The sequence below is a fragment of the Lytechinus pictus genome, chromosome 12, assembly GCF_037042905.1.
Source record: "Lytechinus pictus isolate F3 Inbred chromosome 12, Lp3.0, whole genome shotgun sequence".
In the NCBI taxonomy this organism is placed as follows: domain Eukaryota; kingdom Metazoa; phylum Echinodermata; class Echinoidea; order Temnopleuroida; family Toxopneustidae; genus Lytechinus; species Lytechinus pictus.
In genome coordinates this window covers 1,337,818-1,364,577 of record NC_087256.1, presented here as the reverse complement: position 1 = coordinate 1,364,577, position 26,760 = coordinate 1,337,818, and the positions used below count along the sequence as shown (strand labels likewise).

General features: G+C 35.2%; 1 protein-coding gene across 4 annotated transcripts; it reads right to left on the bottom strand.

The window, feature by feature from the left end:
• Window positions 1–48: 48 nt before the first annotated feature.
• Window positions 49–26,760, bottom strand: LOC129273329 (CREB3 regulatory factor-like). 4 transcript variants are annotated; one of them, XM_064108073.1, is made up of 9 exons: window positions 26,395–26,760; window positions 23,775–23,833; window positions 13,840–14,013; window positions 11,624–12,836; window positions 9,021–9,180; window positions 8,344–8,593; window positions 6,805–6,878; window positions 5,657–5,779; window positions 49–4,615 (listed from the first exon to the last, which is right to left on the bottom strand). In XM_064108073.1, the coding sequence occupies exons 3-9, from the start codon at window positions 13,890–13,892 to the stop codon at window positions 4,515–4,517; spliced, it is 1,974 nt and encodes a 657-aa protein (XP_063964143.1). In that variant the 5' UTR covers window positions 13,893–14,013; window positions 23,775–23,833; window positions 26,395–26,760; the 3' UTR covers window positions 49–4,514. The 4 variants fall into 4 exon arrangements, with proteins under 4 accessions (XP_063964143.1, XP_063964144.1, XP_054766325.2 ...); XM_064108074.1 differs by lacking the exon at window positions 23,775–23,833 and adding an exon at window positions 19,420–19,485; XM_054910350.2 differs by lacking the exons at window positions 23,775–23,833; window positions 26,395–26,760 and adding an exon at window positions 18,580–18,745.

Sequence of the window (26,760 nt, the reverse complement as noted above, 5' to 3'; positions counted from 1 at the left end):
TTTCTTTAAAAAAACACAAATAAAACAACAATATGAACTTCAAGTAGGTCTGGTGCAGCAACCAAATGAATTTTAATTTTTGCCATTAGGATCATGAATATTGAACTGAACATGAAATATATAGTGAAATATATATTATGTACACTTTGTTTATATTTATATATCTATATATAGCTTTATCACATATTTATATGTTTAATTCAACCCTATTAGGTTTTGTACACGGTTGGGTCCTGAGCTTACTCTAGCGAAGAGTGTAATATTTTTTACTATTTACATCATGGTAAAGATCTGTCACACACATTGAAAATACTATCACCTGCACCCTAACACGATGAATTCCACAGCGGGAGGCATTAATGTGTTTTATCTATTATGCCTTGTCAATACATAGATTAAACCTCAAAATAATTTAATGAATAAATGAATAAAACCATCCATGGAATATATATCTGGATGAATAAATTGTTATGATGGAAAAAAGTATCCCCACATCAAATATGATACAGTCATTTTTTTATGCAACGAAATTGAAAAAGCTCTTTTTGGTGAGTGCCTGGTATATGAGAAGCACCAATCACTTCTAATGAATAATTGACATAATTTAAGTCTTGGTGAGAATTACATGCAGTAACTGGTTAGGTTTAAGAAATATCATGAAGTTTTTTCGCCAAAGGCATTACTTTGAATTATAACCAACGATTTGCTATTTAGCTGACCATAAATGAAAATGCCTGCATGTACATAGACTTTGGCTGAGATATTTTCATTAAAAAGCAAACAATACCTGTTATTTCTCTCACTCAGAGTGAGGCTATATCTTTAGATTTTAGTATATACGGTACCGGTAGTTCATGGATTACCAATAGTATTTATCATGCAGAAATTGACTACAGAATACTGAAACATGATCAGATTCTTATCGCATGCAAACAAATTCCAGCTTTGAACTATAAATGATGCAATGAATTCTATGACTGTTGCAGTTTAGATTAGAATGAATATAATACAAAATTTTAATAATACCCCCGGCCACGCCACCTCCCACCCCGTATCCAAATAACAAACTTTCAATTGAGCACTCATACAAATGTATACACATGTATTTTTACTGCCAACCAATCAGTAAATGATTCTAGATTATACAAGGGTGTATTATTTTTTTTAGAATTTCCTTACATAACTCAAATACACAATATTCATTACATCTAACAAAAACAACAAAATAGAAACTATACTTCAATACCATACCTAAACAATTACATCACTGAGGAAAATCACAACATCAAAAACAGGGAAAAAAAACAAACAAAAAAAAAACGATATGAATATACCAAATGAAGATGAATATGATACACATTCAGAGTAAACTGGAGCATGTAACACAGTAAAACTCTTGATCAAATTCTCTGGATTTCATGAGAAAAAATTCAACAAAGCTTGAATACACTTAACCTGAACATAACACCTCACTACATTTGAAACAGTAAATGGAGTCAGCAATCTGAGTTCCAAGTTCATTTTGGGTACAGAACTTCAAGGGGGGTATGAATTTTACAACTTTTGAGGATTTTGATGGATCATGACATGTAACATATTATATAATCAACAGAAACACTACTAGTTCACTGTGTAGTATAATAACTCCAACCATCCTAACATCAAACTGTGATATAAAATATTAGCTTTATTAGCCATACATGTAAATGTGAACACTGTTTATCACCAGTCCAACTTCATGTTCACTCACCTTGTATAATACTACATAATGTGCAGATGTGTGAGTTCGAGGTTATACTGAATGTTACATCAAAATATGTTTACTACTCAATCCTGGAATACACATTCTGACAAAGCACTTTTGACTGTAGGCCTATGATTTTCATTATTTTGTTTTTTTTTATATCGAGTAGGATTACCACACTTAGCATGTGCAAAACTTATAGAATGGTCTCCCAGTTTAAACTCTTCTTTACAAATCGATTCTTCATTGAAGGACAAAAATGAATCTTAACCAGCTATTCTATCAGATGAGCTTTTCTCAATTTGCATTAAACAGCAGTAGCTATTATGTTCATAATTCTTAATTTTTAACAGGATGTTAATTTTCACCAAATACATCCATTTCAAATCATATTCGTGTACATCAGAATAGGTGAGACCATTAAAAGACATTTCAGAGTGGGAAAATTGAAAACAAACAACCTTTCACTTATCTAACATATTCCACAAGAGGAAAAGAAAAACTATAAGATTTCAAAAAGACACAATACATAAAAAATACACTACAAGTCACACCAAATCTGTACATATCACTACAGAAACTTGACATCCAAGATATCCTTACAATTTTTTTTTAATCATGCATTATCATTAACCAGTTAGAAGAATATTTTGTTAGCACCAATTTATATGTGTTTAATGGCAAAGATTACAATACACATTCACTGCCAGCAGTAATGGAGGAAATACTGAAATATGTTCATGACATATAATAAAACAAATAATCTACATATTTATAAATATCAAAAGACTTCTTTCTTCTATATTGTACATTTCCTTAAATATTTTTAGTAATGGCTATATACTGACAAAATATTTTCTGATTCTATGCTTCCATTACTACCCCGGCTCGTTAAACAGCTTAAATCAACTCTCCTGATACACCCGTTGGTTTTACGTATTGCTTTAAAAAAAAATACCATATGTCCCACTCAGCTTGTACAATCACATTCCTTGAAAGGAAGGATACTTAACCCACTCACTACTAGTCTCAGAACTTCTATGTTACCACCTCAAAATCATTCAACAAAATTTAATCTGAATTCAACCCCTTTTAACCAAAAATTATAGATTTGTTAATACTAAGCTAGTACACAGTTGAATTTTACCCATTACTCAAAAGGATTATTAACCCTAACTGTAGGAAAAATATTATTGATCAAAAACATGATATTCACATACTCCTAGATTCTAAGGCACTATTACGTTTTAACAAGAATACATTATCAACTTTATTATTATATTGTATTAGTATATTATATCCTGAATCATATATAGACTCGAATCATTTCCTGGCTACAAATGGTTTTTAAAGCTTTTTTACCAAAGATTCCATAGGAGCACAATTTCCATAGGCCCTCATGAATGAGTAAGCAAGATATATATATAAGGACTTGATCAAAAAACAGATTATCAAATTTCTAATCTAGAGACGTTACTGAGGCAGAAAAATATCGTCTAGAGAGTTTCTAAACTGGCACTCCCGTATCACTAGGACACTACATGCAAATTGATCATGATTAAATCTTCTGCAGAGGGATTAGGGGTAGAATACAATGATATAGGGTTTGTTAGTTACTAACTAACACACAGGATATAGTTAATATCATGTTAAGGGCAAAGCACTATGAGACGGATAAGAAGATCAGACTTTAAAAAGTCATTCCACCAGAGCATATATATATAGTACACTTGACAGTTTAGCTTAATTTCAGACGAGATAGGAAACCCTATACACATGGCTTGTGTTCCCCCTTTTATCTGATCCTATCCCACAATGCATTGCAGGCATGTACTTTAAATACTAGTCTTGTAGTATGCACTGAAGGCAGAGGGCTTGAAAAGAGCACTCTGCCATGATTAAATACAGCCATCCCACTCACACAAAGCATTCCAATTCACCATAGACATGTGCTAGGAATAATTAATGATCAAGACTGAGGCAAAGGTATCTACATGGGAAAAACAACACTGCACTAATTGGACACATACAACTAATTAACGCTTAATCTGATTAATATTCACATGTGACATGCCTCCTTATATGGCAGGCATCTGTCATACACAAAATGCACACAATTTTAGTAATAAGATTTACAATGAAAAATATCCAAACAAAAATTATGTAGTACTTGTTTATTATATCACGTTTAAATTCTCACTCACTCAGTAAGATGAGTCTTAATCATTATTTGTTTCAACATCTGTACATGGATGTGATCTTTACAAACCGATGTGATATATACTGCTGGGGTAATATCCGTCAATTCAAAAGCTTCTGCAGGATGATTAATGGAGGCTATTCAAGGGGCATACATTTATGTATTTCACTAGTGATTTCTGAACTTACAAGACATAACATCTATTACAGCAGCTCCACTGCATGTACCGTAAATACAAATGTACTTTGAAATGTACTTCTTATGTTATAGGGGGAAAACATTTATGGATTAAAAAGATATCATGAAAATCTGACAATATCTCTCTGCTCCAATTGACATAATAATAACAATAATAATTCCTCTTCTCGTAGAACAAAAATTACATTTAACTATAATGCTTCCATAAAGGTTTCAACCATCCACTATTCTGACTTTCCAGCTTGTGTTGAAAATGCTTCTGCTGCTTGAATCACGACACAGATCCTCATTGATTAGCATCCTGCAATAACTCCCTCTGGAAGGGTAAAAGGGGTCACAGTTCAGCTTGGGGGTCAAAGTTCATCTTGATATTCAGGATAGTTTTGGCCTGAGATTGGAGAGGGGGATTCCCTTGGCTGTTTTCTCCAAGACTGAATTGACAAACTCAGAAGTATGACCGGCTACCATATGACCTGTAAAGAAACAAACATTGATTAAGAATTACAGATGATAACATTGATTAAGAATTACAGATGATAACATTGATTAAGAATTACAGATGATAACATGGATTAAGAATCACAGATGATAACATTGATTAAGAATTACAGATGATAACATGGATTAAGAATTACAGATGATAACATGGATTAAGAATTACAGATGATAACATGGATTAAGAATTACAGATGATAACATTGATTAAGAATTACAGATGATAACATTGATTAAGAATTACAGATGATAACAAAAAAACATGAAAATCAAAATAAAAGAACATAGTGTAGAAATAATTAATATAACATTGTTCCTAATAAATGAAAAATATATGGCAAATTTTGGTCTAAACTATTTACAATTTATTGTTTTAAGTTTTCATTAGTGACTTTGTTTATTGATTAAGTTGTTGTTGTTGCTGTTGCTATTGTTGTTGCTGCTGTTGTTGTTGTCAGGGACTTGATATTTCAAGTTTGAGAATAATTGAATTTAAATCGTAGTCCAGATTGGAAAAGATAACAGTAGACATTTTCCAACAGAAAAAATTGCAAATATGTTATGTACTTCACTTCTTACTCTTTAGTCTATTAAGAAGAGATTTTTGAACTTGAAATAGTAGAATGATTTAAAACAAATATAAAGAGTTGCCAGGACTGATATCTAGATGAATTATATTACAATTAAATATGAATGAAAAACAGATAAAATACATTCAGTAAATATATATCATCATCCTTAAGTAGCGAGATAACACTAGTTTACATTATAATGAAGATTGTCAGTGCTTGCTCAACATGCAATATATACTTTTTTTTAATATATACTTTTTTTTAATATAAAAGATAAGGTACACTATTAGTATTTATAAATATATCCAAGAAAACAGTAATTTGGTGGAAGTACTGTACACAGCAATATCCAATCAGAAGCAAAATATCTTCTATTTTAATCATTATATCATACAACGGTCAAGTATAACCATCAAGTTGGTAAAAATAAAGAGGAAATGAACGTACCAAGAGAATTCTTGATTAGATGATCAAGTTTGGCCCCAAGGCTGTAATCCCATGATGCTTTGGGCCTATCAAGACGGGTGATCATTTCCTTTCTCATGCTCCCAAGAACGAGCTTTAGTTGTTCTGCAACCAGAGAAAAAAAAAGAAATCATATTTATTACAGGTTCTTCACACTGTAGCCACAACCATGTCTTCAATGTATAAACATATGAAATACATTATAAACACATCATCAACTTTGAAGTGTGAACTTATGCTCCCAAATATCATACTCATTAAAATGTAAGAAGTAAAACTTTCAAGAGACAGTTCCAATAGATTTAACTAAATTATTTCAATAATTCAATAAACACTTCAATCTAACATATTTTTCTCATTTTGTGTAATAATCATCTGGGGCCCGTCTTACAAAATAGTTACGATTTATCTGATCAACCTCAACTATAATGTATGGAAATCCATCAATGTCATATTTTTTTCGACAGGAAATTTGCACAATGTCCCTTTGTAAACAAAAAGGAGCATACTGAATTTTCAAGAAAACAATGAATGTATGATATAGGCCTACATATAGGCTTTGTATCCTCTGGAAAAAAGCGCTTTATAAATCCAGCTATTATTATTATTATTATTATTACATCTTGTGTAGAAAATATTTTGAACAAACATTCATTTTAGATGTTGGGGTTGCTGGCTTTCAATAGTTGCATTAGATTAGATCAATCACAACTCTTTGTAGGACGGGCCCCAGGAGAACATAGGACCTGTTCGCTTTATGGAAATGAGGCAAAATTGGTAGAGCCTAACTGGAAGTTTATGAAATCGTAAATGGTCTACGTGACATGCAATATGACCAAATGGTTATCACTTTTTTAATGTTTGTAACTGAAGTAGGATTAGGCCCGAAAGGGAATTAGACCAAGAGGAACTAGACCAATTGGAATAAGACTAACTTAAATTAGATAAAGTGGGATTAGACCAAATGAAGTTAGACCAAATGGGATTAAACCAATTGGAATTAGACTAATTTCAATGATAATAGTAATAGTAATAATAATGATGATGATGATGATAACAATAATAATAATGATACATAGGATTTATATAGCGTCTTTTCCAGAATAGAAGGAAAGAATAATAGATCTTACTTGCTTCCTCAACAAGCCCCCAATGTTTGACCTTGTTAGCTTCATGCTGGGCTTTCTTCTTGAGTCTGCATGCCCTAGAGTGACAGGAAAATGATGAGAGGTGGAAATGGGGTAATTATAACAGACATATCACATTGCTTCTTCTTTATATGTAAGGAGGATATGACAGAATTATTACCCAATTCAACACTTAAAATATGAGGAAAAGGCTTGATATATGTGTATATCTATCTAATTATTCAAATGATTTTAGTTAATTAAATTAAACACATTCTGAAAAGGTCTTCAATTAATAAAATCATTGTACAGGTGTATTATAGTTTGTATTGATAAAGTACTTTACCACTTTTCTAAAAATGAAAGTGAATATCATAATAACATATGCCATGTGTTAATATCACATCAGGAGAAATCTAACTGTGTAATTTTTCACAAAGGTAATCTACTCAAATCTGATAAAATCTTCAAAATTATCATGTATATGTAGGCCATATACCAGTGAATGAAATGACATTTAGTTTTGCAGGCATGATGGCTAAAGATAACCATGGGAAAGGCTTGAACTTTACAAGAGAACCAAACCAGCACACTTTACTTGTGAATGCTAAGTCTTAAACATGCTGGAAGGCATTAAACTTGGACTTAGATAAACCTCTTTGTGATTTCGAATCTCAGAGTTAATGGTACCCTTTTATTTCAAAGCTTTGAATAAAAGATTAAATAATGTGAAATATTTTGTAGTACATCTAGCAATCCCAGGTGTAGTGACTCTTAAATATTGTTCCCATTGAATCTCTGGAAAATTGTTTACTCAAGGATACTTACGAGTATACACTCTCGTATTAATGTTTTCATTTTTTTTTTTTAAATGTCCTGTAAACAACAAATTTTACAATGTTTGTGCATATCATAATGCTGAAATCATTTGCAAAACATTTACAAGCTTGATAAATGGTTTTACACCAAAAATAATGAAATTATAATCTGTTTCTGTTTCTGTTTCTGTTTCTGTTTCTGTTTGTGGTAACTCCCGTAGGAACTCGGCAGGACAGCATTTTTTGCTGGTAAACGCCAAGCTGGTATATAACCAATTACCTTGGAAACATTTTACGTCTAGGTTAATCAGTCATAGTGGCTGAAGTAATAGACGACAGATATCACTCTTGGGCCTTTTTTTCAAAGTGGAGACAATGTCAGAGTTGGGATTCGAACTCACAACCTTGCGATTATGAGTCCAATGCTCTAACCACTGGACCACACGACCCGTGTGGGTAATACATATTGGGTAATAATACATAAATAAAAAAATAAAATATCAATTCTATAATAAAAGCAGCTTCGAGGCTGCTCTTCTTTCTCCTCCTTCTTCCATCCTTGTTCACATACTAGTGATTTTTGTGGGATTTTTAAAAAATTGTTTCCTCTACTTTTCATAGTATGATTTAACTTTGGACTTTGACTTCACAGAAATAACCATTATTTCATAAACAAAAAAAAACAAAAACAATTAAAAATAAAGTAAGAGTAAAGAATATTTACCTTGACGCTAGCTTGTTTTTCTCCCTTCTAGTCTGATTCTTCTCATCATTTGATGCTTCATTACCTGGACAAAGCGAGCTGATCGTTAGGTTCAGCTTGTTGAGTTCATGGCCAATGTTCAGGAGCTTGCGAGGGTTAGGGGTGAAGTCGTCGTACTCGCTGCGTCGTGTCTTGACCCTTCTACGTCTGGTTGCCAAAGAACCGGTGGAATCCTTTCCCGAGGAGTGCTTCGTGCTTGTCGATGGTAGCCCTGTTAAATATGAACAATGAATGATTGTGAAATTGCCTGCTGGGCTGATTTTTACCTCAAATCAAACAATTCAGAATCATCAATGCAGCCTGGGCCCTTGAGGTAATAGGCCTTCAGGCTTAAATCTCTCCATCAAGAATATCACAAAAATAACTTTTTGCCAAATGAAGGATTGACTATGACACATTGAAGTAACAGGTGACTCAATCTACAACACCGTGTTGTGTACAAATGAATGGAATGAAATGAGAATGACTGACTGAGCTGTATACAAACTTTTACAATTAATCATAAATATTTCCTTTATCATTTTTTTAAAATAAAGGGTCCTAGTCACACATGTGACTAGGCAATCAATCATCAGCAAGTCATTATTGAGTCACTTTTTTCAATACAGAAATATTGCGTACTGTAGAGTATTACATACCAGGATCATCAGACAAATCACTTGCATCATCTTGGATGTCATCATCGTCATCGTCGTCAGAATCATCGCTCACGAAGTCATCATGATCCTCATTCTCACTGCCAAGACCCTCGTCATGGGAGTCTGGGTCACTGCTCATGTTAGTCCGAGGTGATTTACTCTGAAAATAAAAATGATAAATAATGAAGATCAGATTATATTAGATTACATTGGATTGGTTTGGATTAGATCAGATCAGATCAAAGATCAGGTAAATTGAGATTGCAGTAATAGACAGAGAAATCTGTCTTCACAAGTTCACAGGTAACATGGGGGTGCAGATGCTACTCACTGCATCCCCGCTTTTCACCAAAATTGCAGCTAATTGTAGGGGATCAATGCGGCCGGAAAGGCGTAACAAAAAATATGCGAAGCTTTGGAACGGATTTCTTTCGTATTTTTTCTCGATAAGAAGACAATGCTATGCTTTGGAGCGGCTTTCTTTGTTCTTTTTCTCAATAAGATAAAAATGCTATGCCTTGGAACAGAAATTTGAGTGTAAAAATGGGGTTCCCCTCTGCGGCACATACCCACCACGCATTATATACTGAGTGCCCCCCCCCCCCCCCCCCGCATTATGCTGGTGTTGACAAGACTATTTCCACAATAAAAACAACCCCAAAAGAGTATTATATTCCTGTCCTTCAATTAATTTTTTTCAATGGCAACATATAGTTCAAAATGTTAAACATATGATCTCATTTCAACCACAGAACGAATAACTAAATCCTCTGGTGTTGTATTCTGAAATGATCCTCAATCATAATGTCATGTCAAGTTCAGGTACAGTATTACCAATATAATAATGTGAGAAATAACAACTTTTATCCTTTCAGTATCAAATTTGTAAAAGAAGGGAAAACCCCATCCAGTTCAAATGATTGATTTTTTTTTAAGGAATGGGCTAGGCTTCCTGTAAATTAGGAAACACAATCATAGTTAATTGCACATATTTTGATTTCCTAAGTACTGATCAATCCAAACCAACTTGCTTTCCCTCTCACGTCCCTGCTCTATACAATCACCCAAACTATTACATTGATTCTGCAGAACTACTAGTGTTCTAGCATTCCTTAAAGGTTGTTATATATATCTTTTTATTTCAATAACTGGCTGGTTAAATTACATTGAATTGCCACATAGAAGTCATAAGTTAGCATGCATGAGACAATCCTGGGAGACAATGGTTCTATCCCCTTTATTATCTCTATTTATGATGTTTTACAAATTAAACACACTGTTTTGTTATACGCCAAACTTCATTCAAGAGAAGGGGGGCAAATGATAGAAGAAAGAGAGAGAGAAAGAGGGAGCACACATTGGCAGGAAATTAATTTGATAAAGAAACCACAGTAAAAACTACACAGCTGTTTGACATCTGTGCGGACTATAAAATTGCAAACCTGAAAGGATACTGTAGTGTAAGGCCGGGGTGTAAGGTTAAAAGCTTGCATAATGTAATTGAATTCTAGGCAAAAGGAGAATTTATTCCGTTTCTCAATTACCCTCGATAGGCTCCATCCATTCAACCTGTATAATAATGCCATCAAGCCAATATATGAATAATAAATATACATGTAAATAAATAAACCAATTGAAATGACGGTTCTGAAATGGCACTGGAATATGGATAAATTGAAGAAGTTAACATTCAAGGTTTGTGTACAATTCATAACAATACAGACATAAAAAAATGAAGAGATTATAATATAACCCCCACCCCTCCTGAAAAAAAATACTCTAGCTGGTTCCGATGTCTTGATCTGAGAATTTGACTCAGATGCAACAATTGCTCGAGGGATATCCCTATTTAAATACACACAAAAAATGTTAGGGTTGCAATGGGGATTTGTTTCAAAATGATGAGACAATAAAGATTATTTTTAGGATTTAATATGTCTCATGTTAGTAACAAGCAGATTCTTTAAAAACAAATTTCATTACTGATCTAAATGTCATGGAGTCATGGTAATAGATAATTGAGGTATAATTATCTTTGAACATAAGTGGAGCGGGGGGGGGGGGTGTTTAACAGAAATTTTAGTATCACTAAACATTAAACTAAATTTCCCAGTTGTGTGTAGTATAAAAGCCATCACCACATGAATGTTCTTCCCATGGGCGAAAATCCCAGGGGGGACTTGTCCCCCCTACTCAAAATAGTAGGGGGGACATAATATCAAATGTCCCCCCTACTATTTGTGGATTTTTATGATGGTAAGAAATACATCATTCAAAATCGTAATAAAACATGTATTTTAGGACGAGATGACCTTACTTTTGTGATGATAACCTTTTTTCTTTTTTTTTCAGCTTGTCAAATTTTTTTTCGTCAAAATGACCTTAAATTTGGGGTGATAACCTTTTTTTTTTTTTTTTTTTTGCTTGTCAAATTTTCCAGCCCCTTGTCCCCCCTACCTTTTGGGAGAGATTTCCGCCCCTGGTTCTTCCACATATGTCACATTAAAAAACCAGTTGCAAATTTCCATGATTTTAGATTCAACTCTTTGTGAAACATCCCCCTGGTATGGATAGTACTGAGTTTAAAAGTACAATGTACTTACCGACTCTGATTTCAAATCAAGCTCAGGCAGTAGAGTCCTATGAGGAGCAATCATCTTGTTCTTTGAAGATCGATCCTCATCACCATACATGAATACCTTCAGATCATTCCAAAGCCTATCCTGGCTCGAATCTTCTGAAGTGACAAGGGCTAGAGGCTTGTTTTTCTTCTTTTTCTGGGCCACAGTACTAGGTTTCTTAGTTCTGACCCTGTGATTTGCTTTGGGCTTGACTGTTCTTCCAACTGTTTTCGGCGTCTGAGCCACCTTGGGAGATGACTGTGTTTTGACTTTCAGCAATGCATTCCTTCCCAGGAATCTCCTATTACCAAATGGGTTTGGAGTCCTGGCAATCAGTTCACTGCGAGACATCTCTTTGGTAGGGGACGGAATTGATTCTCTGCTCCTATAACGCTTCCAGAATAACTCTGTGAAATCTATCTTAGATGGATGCACTTTCCTGAATGATAAAGCAGACTTTTTCGCATCTGCAGATGTTTTAGAGCTCTCGTGTGTCCTGCCGTTCTTTGGCGTAAGAGGTTTTGATGACTTTGTTTTGGAGGATTTCCTAGATGAGCCTGGTCTTGAACTGCTCAGCTTAGGTACATCTGATGTCTTTGTCCTCTTATCTACACTAGCCAACTCTACAGCCTCTGTCTTGACTCGTTTCCAGCTCTGCGGTGACAAAGACATCTCTTGCTGGCCTAGTGGCATCATCGATGTCAAGGACTGATCCTCTGCCTTCTTCTTCCCAATCACACCATTGTCAACAGACTGTGTATCCTCAAGGTTCAATTCCGCCAATGTTGGTGCAGAACAGAATGGACTGGCATCAACAGGGAACAGTCCTTCCTGGTCATCGTCACTCAGGTCCCAGCTGAAGCACACTCCACTCTCATTGAGGGAGCCATCAAGGGACCCGGCTAGGAGGGGGGTGTCAGGCCAACAGTTATCCACCACCGGACTGCATCCCAGCTGTGCCATCTCCTCCGGGTTCGGAAACTCAAAGACATTATCACTGAGACCTACGCAACTAGCTTTTCCTGGCACAGACTCCTGTTTAGTACTGGATGGATTGCAATCCTGCTCATACATGTAGATATTTTGTGAGGTCGAGAGCAGGAGGGCATTGGGTGATTGAAGAGCATGCTCAGGATTTGTCAGGTTGCTGAAAATGTCTGTCTGGCCATAGTCATCATACATCTCCATGGTTACACTGTATGGAAAGAGAAAATAAATGACAGTTATTTGCTGATCCAACAGCTGATATTTATACACATTAAAACGAATGACTGACAACATACGCATCTGAAAACTTATGGAAAAGATTAAAGGATAAAAGACCAACTCTTTGATATATACAGCCCTAACAGGTGTATCTGATATCATAATTTCTATATTTTCTGTACTTGCTTAGCGTATGGTCTCATATGAATTGAAAGTTACTGAACAAATAGTACTAATAGACAATGCCATGTAAACCTGCACCTGGCAACTTCTATATTTCATGACAACTTTTGGATGACTATATAACCATATGCATACATGACTACACCTTAAAGGAGAATGAAACTCTTCGAGCAAGTTAGCTTTTGTGAAAGCAGAAAAATCAAAGAAAAAGATCAACAAAAGTTTGAGTAAAATAGGACTAACAATAGAAGAGTTATGAGCATTTGAATGTCGAGATCACTAATGCTATGGAGATCCTCCTATTGGCAATGCGACCAAGATCTATGATGTCACAGATGAACAACTCTCCCCTTTTGGACACTGAAAATATACCCCAAAACATCTCTTTTTGCTCATTCTAATCATATGACAAACGATTCATCAATGATATAATGTTGTGAAACATCTGTACTTGTCCTCTCATAAAGAGAACACCTCACCTTGTGATAGACTCTATAAAAGTGAGAATATAAGTGAAATAAGTACTAAAGTAATGAGGGAGTTGTACGTGTGTGACATCACAGATCTTGGTCGCATTGCCAATCGGAGGATTTACATGGCATTAGTGATCTCAATATTCAAATGCTCATAACTTTCTTATTATTCATTCAATCTTCCTCAAACTTTCAACAATATGTTTCTTTGATTTTTCTCTTTGATATGGATTCAGCTGGTTTCAAGGGTTTCATTCTCCTTTAACTAGCATTATAATTAACTGTGATTAATCATTACAAAAAAAGAAAAAGAGCAATCAAGATTTAGGGGCTTACCTATTCTCTGCGTCCTCTGACTTGTGTGTTCCAGCCCTCACATTGAAACTCATTCAGCAAAAAATACTCCCAGCAAAACAGTCAATAGGAGAACCAATCGTCCTCTCCCTTCACACCTTCTGGCCTTATTTTTCTTGAATCAGAACCAGCAATTAAGCCAAGCAATGTCCTTATCTGCAATGGTGAAATGAAATAGAATGGAAAACAGAGTGGTATATATATCAATTTTTTGTTTTAAATCATAGTACGCTCTCCTAAAGTATGTATACATCTCATGAGTCATGATACTACAAGTCACAGAAAACTGGGGGGGGGGGGTGAATGATGTCAGTTACCATCTAGGGATCTCATGTCATTTAAGAGATTAAAACTAGGGTTTCTGTAGGATGTCGGCATGGCAACACAGTGATGAAGATACCACTCAAAGAAAGCTCAGGAAATACCTGGTAATAATAAAGTGAATATTTGGTTGGCCGAAAGCCAAATACTTTTTAATTAATCATTACAATACATGTACAATTATACTGTTTTGATACTGTTTTTAATTGTCTTTTTCATATGTGGTATGGCAAAGCTCAATGTTTCTTTGCCTTTTTATGGTGTACAGTGCCTCATTATATCCTCTAACTTTGAACATTTTTCACTCAGCTCTGACTCTGTGCTTTGTTCGCCTTTATGGTCCATTTTCTTATTTTCTTATATCACTTCCGTCTTTGATCCTCACTCGGTTCAAATGCTTATATTTTCTCCTTTTCTCTCTCCCTCTCTCTCTCTCTAAAAATAGTTACTGCACATTCCAACTTTGCTGTAAAACTTGCCTTGATACTATTCTTTTCAGGGCATGATATAAACACAAACCCATTTCCGCCCAAAATTACAATCGTCCCACCACAAACATGTTACCAAATCACACGGTCAGCAATAATATTCACAACAAAACAGGTGAAAATAGGAAGAAAGGTGCAAAGTCTGCATAAATTTTGAATAACATGATGTAGTTGTAGTCTGAATTCAGACAGGCCCTTTGATATATTACCAGGAAAGGAGGAGTTTGGAGTGAAGACTATCCCAAGTTCTTAGTGGTTGTGTCAACAAGCAGTAGGTCAACTTGTCAAGGACACATTACACAGCCACCTAGTAGGCATATAAAGGGTAGACTGAGATCTGAAACTGTAAATTACACTGTATAGCATAGACGAATAGCATAGCATAGACAAACTGGGTTTTTGTACACTGGACAGTCCATGACACAAAACAAGGTTCAACAGAAGACCTACTTTCTCCAATGAGATTTAGGCCTCAAAACAAACCTGCCAGACATGGCTTTATGATCAAGAACAATTGTAAATAAAACAGGGCTCTGAATAATTTGTTTAAACATGTTAGGTATTAAAATGATGGACTGATAGGCTGAAATATGTACAAGTAGGACCCTAAATAAAATTTCAGTTATGATGGGGGTTGGAAAAGTTAGATTATTATTTTAATTTCAAGTATTAATGTATTTCCTTTATTATCAAAACTAGCATATCCCTAACAATATACCTGGCAACTTTGAAAATGTTATATCATCAGCCTAGTTTACAGTTAGTAACACATCCTCACTTTTCTTGGTACACTGGCTGCAGAACAAAGGATACGCACAGTAAACATTAATTATTCATGGAAGCTTTGAAATCCAAGTCAATAAATAGACTTGTAGAATATGATGAATTGCGAGTTTACTTTTTTATAAAGAAAAGGGTACGTACAGCCTTGAATTATAGATGAAAATCCAGGCACTGACCCAGTGTCCTAGATTACACTAGCTACTTATCTCAATCCTTAACAAGAGTTGAACATTTTCCAGGATGCTTCGCTTGAGCCTATCATATATCAAATTTAATACCAAGCTGTAAAGAGTGAATGGGAAGAGACTACATGTAGAGAGATAGAAAAAGAGAAGGGGTGGAAAAGGGGGAGAGAGGGGAATATACAAGAAGAGGTTGAACAGGGTGGAGAGGAAAGAGAAGGATAGAGAGATAGAAATAGATAGGATAAAATGGATTATGTAAAATATAAAGCCACAATACTGGACATAATGTATTAAAAGGAGAGAGTAAGGATTAAAGAAAATATAGACAAGGTTAGATATGTCTTTTAAATAGGCAAATAGGCCTAATAATGTACTGGTATGCAAAGGATGAATAAATATCGAAAGAGAATAAGAGTCTATAGATATACATATGAATCCATTTCAGTCCAGTCTATATTCAGTTACTTTGAAGATTTGTTGATGAGATTTAGAATCTTGCATATAAATACTATTTTCATCAATAAAAACCCTGGAATAATTTTGTTTTTGTTTTTTGAGTGAATAGGTCTAAATACCCATCATCAAAAAAGTATTGCAGTTTTAGTTTACAATCACATGTATAAAACCATATAGATATAGTCCTATCTCGTGACAGTGTTATTACACCTGTACATACATGTAAATGTAGGCATACATGTATGTGGTACAGATGTGTGGATAATTAAACAATCAATCGAGGTGACATTTTCAATTGAACTAATCAATCAATTATACAAGATAATATCACAATTTATGTTTTAAAGTACGCCAGGCTATGCAGAATATACTGAGAAAAGATTATATGACTATATTGCATTCAGTACACATCTACATGTATAGACCAGTAGGTCTGCATGCAGAGATAGCCCCACTAAAATATCTCAGAGAAACCTTTCTCTATGCAAATTACACCCAAAACATAAACACTGCATGCTGCCTTTTTTCCCAGGGAGGTCAACAAACTTTATGTATACATATAAACAAACCCTACACACAGCACCCAAGAGCCACACACACACACGGTCCATATATGCACCATGCCATTCCCTTGCATTGTATTCACATGCAAAGCTGCCTTGACAGCAGGCAGCAACCAGCCAGCCAATCAGAAGCATGCACTCCTTCCAGCTGACCCAGTGAACTTCATTCCTATGCAAATGAGGGGGATTCACCATTGTGCGTTCTGTTTACAAACTGTTCTGGAAATCTCATCCTGGCCAATTTGAAAACAGGACTTCTTCCAAGAAATAATCTAGATATAACATTATTTCATTTAATCTATTACTCAGTCCTAGCTGCATTTTGTTGAGAAAAAGTAAACTGTAGATACATGTTCACCATCTTATTTTCCCCTTTTTCATAATAAAAATGGAAACTTGGAAATGGAATCAATATGTAAATGCAGGTTTATGTACATTCTCTGATTCTGTGTAAAGACCTATATAGGCCTACTAGTATGTTTTCTTTCATAGAAATGCAGCCCTACCAAATAACATGTACAGCTGTATGTATTAGATTTGCTACATGTAGCAGTTGCAGATATTTGTACAAGATAACAGAAGAGAGAAGAAAAATGTAAGCAGCATGTCACAAATTGAAAATCAAGACTGTGAAACCTTGGGTTTTTTTCTGAATGTATACATACACTGTGCACCCCTACTAATCACCACCCAAAATTTGCATACAATAGGCACATTATTCCTCATTCTTAACCCCCCCCCCCTACTCCTAGAACCAACCATTCTCAGCTAAATGGGATCATTGTTCCGAGCATGGACCCTAAGAACCAACACATTCTTGCCTGTTGTATACACTGGTAGAAGGTTGACATGAGAAAATTTGATCTGAATTAAAGGGAATGTCCATCCCCCTAAAAAGGAGAAAGAAAATAAAACATTCATATAGCTGAAAATCTCATCAAATTCAGATTCTGCTCAAGAAAAAAATATCTTAAATTATAAACCGGTACAACCTCCATCTTCCAATTCTAATGCAGACTTCTTCATCTAATTTCAGATGATTCATGAGTCCATGACACTTTCATAGAAAATTTGAGTAAATTTTAAACACAATGGGTGATATTCTGATAATTAAACCACAATTCTATGGAATGCTGGCTTCATTATTCATGGCAATTCTAATGTACCTTTAATTTATCAAAATTAAATATATTTTTATATTCTTCCCATTTCACGACTCAATTTTTTTATCACTTTCTGCAGCAGAATTTGCACTCCATACAAGGTGTGGTCTATAAAAGTAGCCCATGCAGGCTTCTCCTTGGCTTAACTAAACCATGGCTAACAGAATACCATCCATTAGCTATAAAGCACTGAAACTGAGAGCAGAAGACTTGTTGATGACCGCTAACAATTCAGCCATCATCAATATACTCTTCATCTGACAAGTTGTCAGATCTAGACAACTGACAACATCCTTGATTTTGATTGGCTGAGAAGCACAGGTGTGCGACTGTTACTATGGCAACTGTCTAATATAATAAATAGACCTGTCTCATAAAATATTAGATTAGTCCTTTCATGAAAAGCTCCCCAGGTGGAGTCTATTAGCCATTGGCAGAAATTCAGAAAAAGTTGGGTGTTGGGGATCTCTGTGTATTTTCAAATCATGTATTTTCACTGAAATACTAATAATCTTATTTTTCTGCTGCTCTATAATTGAAATTTGATTTCCTATTGTTTTTATCAGACTACTGTAATTAATTAGGCCTGTGCAATAAACTTGAATTCAAATTACTAGTTCACAAAAGTATGGACTGAAGAAATACCATCCCCATTCATTCCCTTCTAGACATTACATAAATTTGTTCAATCAGGTACAGTGTAGGTGGAATAACAGTAAACATGCAATAGGGTGTGATACTACCAAGAAAAGCAATAACATACCACCACTTTGTTCCTGCTCATTTAGTGTCTAAAAAACTCAGAAAATGAATATCAAGTACATTGTTTGAGCTAACTAATTAACTGAGTGGAAGAGAAAAGAGCTGTAGAGCTGGAAATATATCCTGCAACATGTAGTTAGTTCTGTAGATAGAATAGTGAGGTAGATAAAAAGTGCTATATCATGAGAGTGAGGTGATATCGCCCTCCATTCCCATAGCCTGATGTCGATCAGCTGCTCTAGTTTGACAGACAAACACAATAGAAAGCAAACCAGTGGGGGTGATCTGTAGTATACTCCACCCAGCTGAGCTATTCATTCTATTGTTGTACCCTATCCTGTGGCATTGAAAGTCTACTGTATTTGGGGTACACAGATCTCTGTTACTGGGAAACACCTGAAGAGGAAGGCCTTGCCACGAACCAGGTATCCCCTATTCCTGTCAACAGACAATCACCAGTTCTTTTGATCGACAAGGACTCATACCAGGCAGAACTCTGAAAACATGCCTACGTGTACCTGTTGCAGGCAAATATGTTACATAAACCTATTTAACAAACTGGAGAAGGGGTAGCAATATAAAGGACCCCCCTAAAAAAAAAAAAAAAAAAAAAAAAACAAGACTAAACTAAACTAGATAAAAATACAAAAATCGTATTTCTGTAACTTTCTTGCTGAGAATATAATTCTGGGGACCCAAATAAATAAAAATCTGCTCAAACATTACATCTAATAGCACTTTTGTAAAATCGCAATATATGTTGCACTCTACATTACGTACATATCAGTACATGCACTGTATGAATTTTAAAAAAAAATACAGTATAAACTAGTAGGCCTACCTGTAGGTCTTTCACACATTAGCATTCTTCATTTCTTGCATAAAATTTGCGTTTAGATTGTTATGCCTGGGTGAATTTAAATAGAACACACTAAAGAAATAACAATTTACCTCAATGACATGTGAAGGACACAAGCTCGCAGTTAAAAAAACTCTGAACTAAGAGGCCGTTCTCATTACGCTTTCTAAAACTAGTTTACTGGAAACCGATTCAGGAAACCACTTTGGAAGATTGCTTTGCTAGCGTTCCCACTTGATCACACGAAAGTGGTTTTCAAAATCACTTCACGTAAAGCGCTCTTGTTGCTGTGGAAATGCTCTCAGTGGGGTGACACGTTTCGTGCAAAATTCGAAACCGCAGCATTGGCATTCTACACCTGTCGTGTGGAGTAGCGCGCTCAAAATGTGCAAAGATCGCTTCCCGAAGAACGGTTGTGTCCTCACTTACACTAAAACCAGTTTAACGAGGCAAAGCGATCTTGAAAACTACATCGCAAGGTGGTTTTCCAAACTGGTTTGGAAGATTGCTTCCAAGACCGCTTCGACCGTTCTCACTACGCGTTAAACTAGTTTCCAGTAAACTAGTTTTAGGAACGTAGTGAGAACAGCCTCTAATATGCCTGCACTGGGTAGGTCGACTGTAGGGGACTGTAGGCCTACACGTATGTTTTTTATATGCAAAATGAATAATCTTGAATTATGTAACACTACCAGCTTTTTCATAAGCTCTCTTTTTTTATTGCTGGTATCTGCTCTTGATCTGTTTGTCTCTATCCAAAATAATCATTTATGATCATTGCTGCAAATGACCTTTATGATAAAAAGTCTTAATTAGAATAATGAGGAGATGTGTACGTGTACTGTAGTAACAGGAGTTATGAGAAAGGTGGGTATGAAGCACATTAAATGTAGTTCTCAAGTACACCAAGGTTAACAAGTACAACAAACTACTTTATTCAACACGTTTTGTGGCAATTGTTGTAGCTTCACACTACATTTTAAAAAAGGGAGACCCAATATGATACTGTACCTTTCCTATAGATTTATAACTTTTTTTACTACTTAAAAATAATTGCAAATTTATGGAAAGGATCAAATGATTTCAAATAATTTCTGCTCAAATTAATAACCTTTAAAAAGAATTCTAAACCCTCTCCCACCCCCCCCCCTTTTTTTTATAGCTACAGTATCATTTAAAGTTCCTTTCATAATAACCATGCACACATGCCTGTAAAAATTACAGCTAACATCAAGGTACATGTAAGAGCACCATTCAAATTATAAATATAAACAAAGGCTAAACATAACATACTAGTCATCTATTAAGATTTGATGAGCTGGGGGGCCTTATGTTGCTGGGGCATACAGTATACGGAAATGTATTGCTCAGGCATTATAACAGAAGTGCCATCATCATCATCAGCCTGCAAGTCCAATGGTAAATATATTTAAAAGAGGGGCAAATGAATCTTAGAGGCTGTTCTCACTACGTTCCTAAGACTAGTTTACTGGAAACTAGTTTAGTGGAAACTAGTTTAACGCGTAGTGAGAACGGTCAAAGCGGTCTTGGAAGCGTTCTTCCAAAACAGTTTGGAAAACCACCTTGCGATGTAGTTTTCAAGATCGCTTTGCCTCGTTAAACTGGTTTTAGCATGAGGACACAACCGTTCTTCGGGAAGTGATCTTCACACAATTTGAGCGCGCTACTCCACACGACAGGTGTAGAATGCCTATGCTGCAGTTTCGAATTTCGCGTGAAACGTGTCACCCCACTGAGAGCGTTTCCATAGCAACAAGAGCGCTTTACGTGAAGTGATTTTGAAAACCACTTTCGTGTGATCAAGTGGGAACGCTAGCAAAACGATCTTCCAAAGTGGTTTCTTGAATCGGTTTGCAGTAAACTAGTTTTAGAAAGCGTAATGAGAACGGCCTCTTAAATGGCTACAAGCGATACAGTTCTTAGGATAGGACCATTAGTACTGTAGTTAGGATACTTTAAGAACATACCTGCATACACTCTGTAGAACCAGTGCAGCAGAAAAAAAAAGAGATCAGACAAACTATAGTCAAAACAATATCCAAAAGGCAATAATCAGATGTAAAGCTAGAATTTATGATGAACAATTAGATGAGGTACATGCACACTGTAGTATTCCCCTGTAGGGCCTAGTGATGTTTATAGATAACATTTCTTCACTTGAAATTGGTAAAGATCATTATGCTCCCTTGTTGTGACAGTGGTATATTTTAGCCCCTGGGCATTTATGAATCATCAGGTGCTTTTAGACCTACCCAATCATATAAGCATCTGGTATCTGGTTTTAATGCAGAACCTACTGAATATCAAAATCAGTTAATAAATGACCATATAGATGTAGGCTACAGACTAAATATTAGATGTGAACTCATGCATGTAGGCCTATATGTAAAAAGCTAAAAATATGTAATTTCCATGGCAATCAAACTCGCGTAAGAAAGTAGGACAGTAGGCCTACATGTATTCCCCTCATCCTCTATGAAATAATTTTCTTCCACTTAGAATAAGTAAAGGTCATTATATGTTCCCTTATGTCAAGCAATAGAGCCCTGGGCATTTCATGAATCAGAGGGTTCTTTCAGACAAACCCAATCATATAAAATATCTTGTATCTGACTTACAGAACTTACATTCTCCAATGTGAATGACCAGCCATGTACATGTAAATATTGCAGGCATTGACTCATTTACATGCTTTTTTTTATAAAGCTAACAAAATAATAAAATTGCCCTTTCACAACCTACTGCCTAAATCTGCAACAAAGCATGAATGGCTCTTTTCTCATTTTCCATGGCTCTTTTGAGAATTTTGGGAGTGGCATCGCCTCAAGCCCTGCTGAACATGCTTTCTCTGTACCTGAACACACTTAGCAAAGACTGTGAGCCTGACAGGAATATTAGCCGATGTGACCAAATGATAGCTGAGTCATCATATCATAAACAAGACTTGAGTTTCCTGGACAAGGGATCGTACACAGCAAGAAATATGGGGTGCTCATTGCACAGCACAGGAGGAAAATCCCTACAGTGAGAGTGACATATCGACCAGTAAAGCCTTATTGTACTGTACTAAGATACATGTAGGTCTCCATGCATACATGGATTTAGTACCATACATGAAAGCTGAATTTCATACATGTATTTGCCTACAACTCTGCAAGTCATTATGCATACAAAATGTACAGTGTAAACATTCTGTATTGATTGCGCTGATAACAGAGGTTCTACATCAATCAATAGATGTTTATTTCATGTGATTGTCCAACATTATAAAAATTACAGGATACAATATTTAAAGTAAGGCCGGAGTAATGCTAATGCACAATATCAATCTAACAGGACGTATCCTACAAATTAATCTAGCCTAAATGTAGTAACAATGAATTATTATGAAACCATGATTACATACAAAAATACATGGATGATGGATGTTCATTGTGGGTCACTAAAACGGCTAGCCTTATACATGTACCCTAGTGCATACCGTACATCTAGAATGTAGCCCCCATAATGCATACGTACCATTTACGAATGTCTTTCCAAAATATAAATGGTCTATAAACTTACATACGTATGATGTATCATATACATCCATGATTGCATGATAAAACAATGTAGGCCTAAGTGGTTTCTGGTTTATGAACCAAAGTCAATATTATACTACCCTCAATATGTAGGCCTAAACTAAAGCTGTTTACATGTAGCCAGTTTCTGTAATCCCCACCCCTGATAACCTACAGTGTAGGTCTACTACATGTACAGTATGTTGTACTGGTAATCGATATGAACATGGTATAACAAGCCTTTGAGGAAATTATGATTACATGAATCACCTGTTATTGAAGAATGTTCATAATGCGCCAGAAATTCAGGGATGGAATTGTATTTAATAATGTAATGAAAACCAAAAGCTAAGTAATGTTGAGTTCAAATTAATGCTAATGGTACATGTACATATGTACAATGTACATACACTGTACAGGTACAGTACATGCATGTCACAGATAGATCCCACAAGTATGGTATTTAGCCTACATGATTAAAAAAACAAAACAAAAAACATTGCATTGTTATGCTCAATATTAAAATTGAAAAGCATTACAAAAAATGTCTGAATTTGCTACAGAGTGATTAAAATACATGTAGTATGAAGAATTTCATCAAACAAAAAGACACAAAAAGTAAAATAATTATACTGAAACCAATTAAAAGGGAAGAAGGGGATCTACATGTAACTTAATGAGATCATGAGATGATGACCTCATCCCACTATGTTGTTGTCCAGGCACCCATGAAAAAAAAAATAGGACAATGCTTACAAGGTCATCATCCAAGACTTGATTGTGAAGGTCACATTGTGTTATTGGCTCACTGCCACCTGCAAATCATTGGCCAGAAAAAAAAATGATTTCAATGTATCAATTTCAAACTCGAGAGGAGTCTGTGTACATATAGCAGAACATACAGTATCCAGTATAAACTTTGAAATATAAAACAAATTGATTTAGCTCATCCCAGGAAGCCAAAATGTACTCATGAACGTGTACTCAACATGCCAATGCAGGTTATTAGCTCATAACTGTCAATAGCACACTCGAAAACAAATTAAATAGTGAACATTACAAGCCCTATGAACTTACATTAACCTCTGCTTTAAAACCTACAGTTATGTCATGTTTATTGATACAGACAATCAAAAGAGTTGATGAGTATGGCACAAGCAAGTCAGTTTGATACCAAGGACCTAAAATTCATGTCTTAACCTGCTTTTCTTGTCCAGTCTCTGGATCCATTCCTACCTGAGGCTGTGGTCAGACAACCTGATTTTTACATTCAACAATCATTTTGATTTCTTATGCATCCCATTATTCATACAGTGTAACAGTAAATTCAATATGGGTCAAAACAGTTGCCAATTTACCAACTGAACCTAGTCAGTATGCATGTATTAAATTCTAGTATAAATTGGATGTGGTACTGCTCAATTTTAATCTGATTAGTATGATGACAGAAACATTTTTTTAAGCAATAACAGAAAATCTCAGACAAAGTTTGATGAAGTTTGAAGCACTACAAGCACAAGCTTTCCAAATTATGTAGACTTAAAGGAGAATGAAACCCTTGAAACCAGCTGAATCCATATCAAAGAGAAAAATCAAAGAAACATATTGTTGAAAGCTTGAGGAAGATTGAATTAATAATAAGAAAGTTATGAGCATTTGAATATTGAGATCACTAATGCCATGTAGATCCTCCCATTGGCAATGCGACCAAGATCTGTGATGTCACACACGTACAACTCCCTCATTACTTTAGTACTTATTTCACTTATATTCTCACTTTTATAGAGTCTATCACAATGTGAGGTGTTCTCTTTATGAGAGGACAAGTACAGATGTTTCACAACATTATATCATTGATGAATCGTTTGTCATATATGATTAGAATGAGCAAAAAGAGATGTTTTGGGGTATATTTTCAGTGTCCAAAAGGGGAGAGTTGTTCATCTGTGACATCATAGATCTTGGTTGCATTGCCAATGGGAGGATCTCCATAGCATTAGTGATCTCGACATTCAAATGCTCATAACTCTTCTATTGCTAGTCCTATTTTACTCAAACGTTTGTTGATCTTATTCTTTGATTTTTCTGCTTTCACAAAAGCTAACTTGCTCCAAGAGTTTCATTCTCCTTTAATGTTCTGATTGCCTAAAAAAATTGTTTTCATATGTGATGATGTATACAAATACAAATCTTGGTATAATATAATTAGGCCTATTGTATGAGATTGATATCACAGTTACATGAACCTGCGTGTAGGCCTAAATCGAAAAGATAAAATGCAACAGTCTGTAATTTCATAATTTTGTGGTTAGAAATCATATATAAAGATTTTTGATTTGGCAGTGTAAAAAGTTAGTCAAAGGAGTTCACATTTGCTTGTCTACTTGGAATGTTTTCAATAACAAAAAAGAAGCAGGTCATTGCAGTTTGACCTCAATTAACCATGACTTTGTACTACAAGTACAGAATATTGATCTTGGCAGTTCACCAGAAATTCTCCAACTTTTCACTTCCTCTCTCTCCTTCCTTTCTCTCTCTCTCTGATTCTCTCTCATCTTGCCATCACCTTTTGCTTCAATTCCTCATCATACTCATCGTTTGTTTTCATTTATTTTTGCAACTGAAACCACATCTTTCGTTTTGTGTTCTAAGATCATTTTCACTGCAGACATGTTTTGTAGGATACATGTGCATTTCACAATCAAACTGGCATTTGATTCATGGATATTGATTTATTACATGTCATGTGATATCTTTTACAGGTTCATCATGCTCAATAAAATTCAGAGTCAATGACCTGAACCTGAACTTGTGTATGAACATTTTAACATAAATTTACAGATCTCTAAGTAACTCTACAGCATCTAAAAGATGTTATGAGAGAAGGGGATCCAAACATAAAAGAAAATGACATGTTTTAAGCAAAGAATAGTATAAGAAATATAATTAGAAGCTTAATTGCTTTGGTGCACCATTCAAAATTTGTTCCAGAATACAGAAACCTCTTCTGGTCATCATTGCTAGAGTTCCTTTTGCGACAGCAACCAGAATGAAAAATTATATAAGATGACTAAAATTTTAGTAACAAACATACATTAACTATAATTGTATTCGTGCATTTTATTAGGCCTAATTAAAAATTGCAATCTTTTCCTTCATATTGATTATCAGGCTCCATATGCATTTGGGAATCTCCAAAACAGTGGAGGGATCACTAAGACTAAGAGAGAGAGAGAGCTCAGTCAATGTCATCTCTCCAAATCATGATTGAATAAATCTTCTTCTTCTTCAGGTTAAATCTGCCTCCTTCAGGATTGAAGATTCTTCGCCAAAATACTAAATTTGTTAAATATAACACATAAAGTATTAGAATTACCTCTAAATATTTCATGCAGGTTTCAATAGCAGGTAGATTGTCATTCTTTCCAGGCACGAGCACTGTACTAGCTTGACACTGCTGAGCTGAGCTCAGTAGATGTAGATCTCCTCCGCTCTCTAACTTTCCCTTCAACAAAGGCAGCTCAGCAGCTGGGTTTCAATTCTCTCCGTGTTTTCAGTAATATTCCACTCTCCTCGCAGATATTTGACAGTGGAAAACTATATTAAACAGTGATACAGTAAATACTCTTCTGACCTATGCGTTATTCCACGTCGAAATGTTTGAAAAACATCGATAAAAATCACATTTCTTCTTCAGATTTCTCACTTACTTCTCTTCCGATAGAGATATTGTTTTGGATCT

Excerpts from the sequence above, each read along its gene's own strand:
- LOC129273329 (XM_064108073.1), bottom strand. The coding sequence starts at position 13,892 with ATGAGTTTCAATGTGAGGGCTGGAACACACAAGTCAGAGGACGCAGAG. Across the intron at positions 9,181-11,623 it reads TTGATTTGAAATCAGAGTCG|AGTAAATCACCTCGGACTAA; the intron begins GTAAGTACATTG and ends TTTTATTTTCAG. Across the intron at positions 5,780-6,804 it reads GGGGCTTGTTGAGGAAGCAA|AACAACTAAAGCTCGTTCTT; the intron begins GTAAGATCTATT and ends CTCTGGTTGCAG.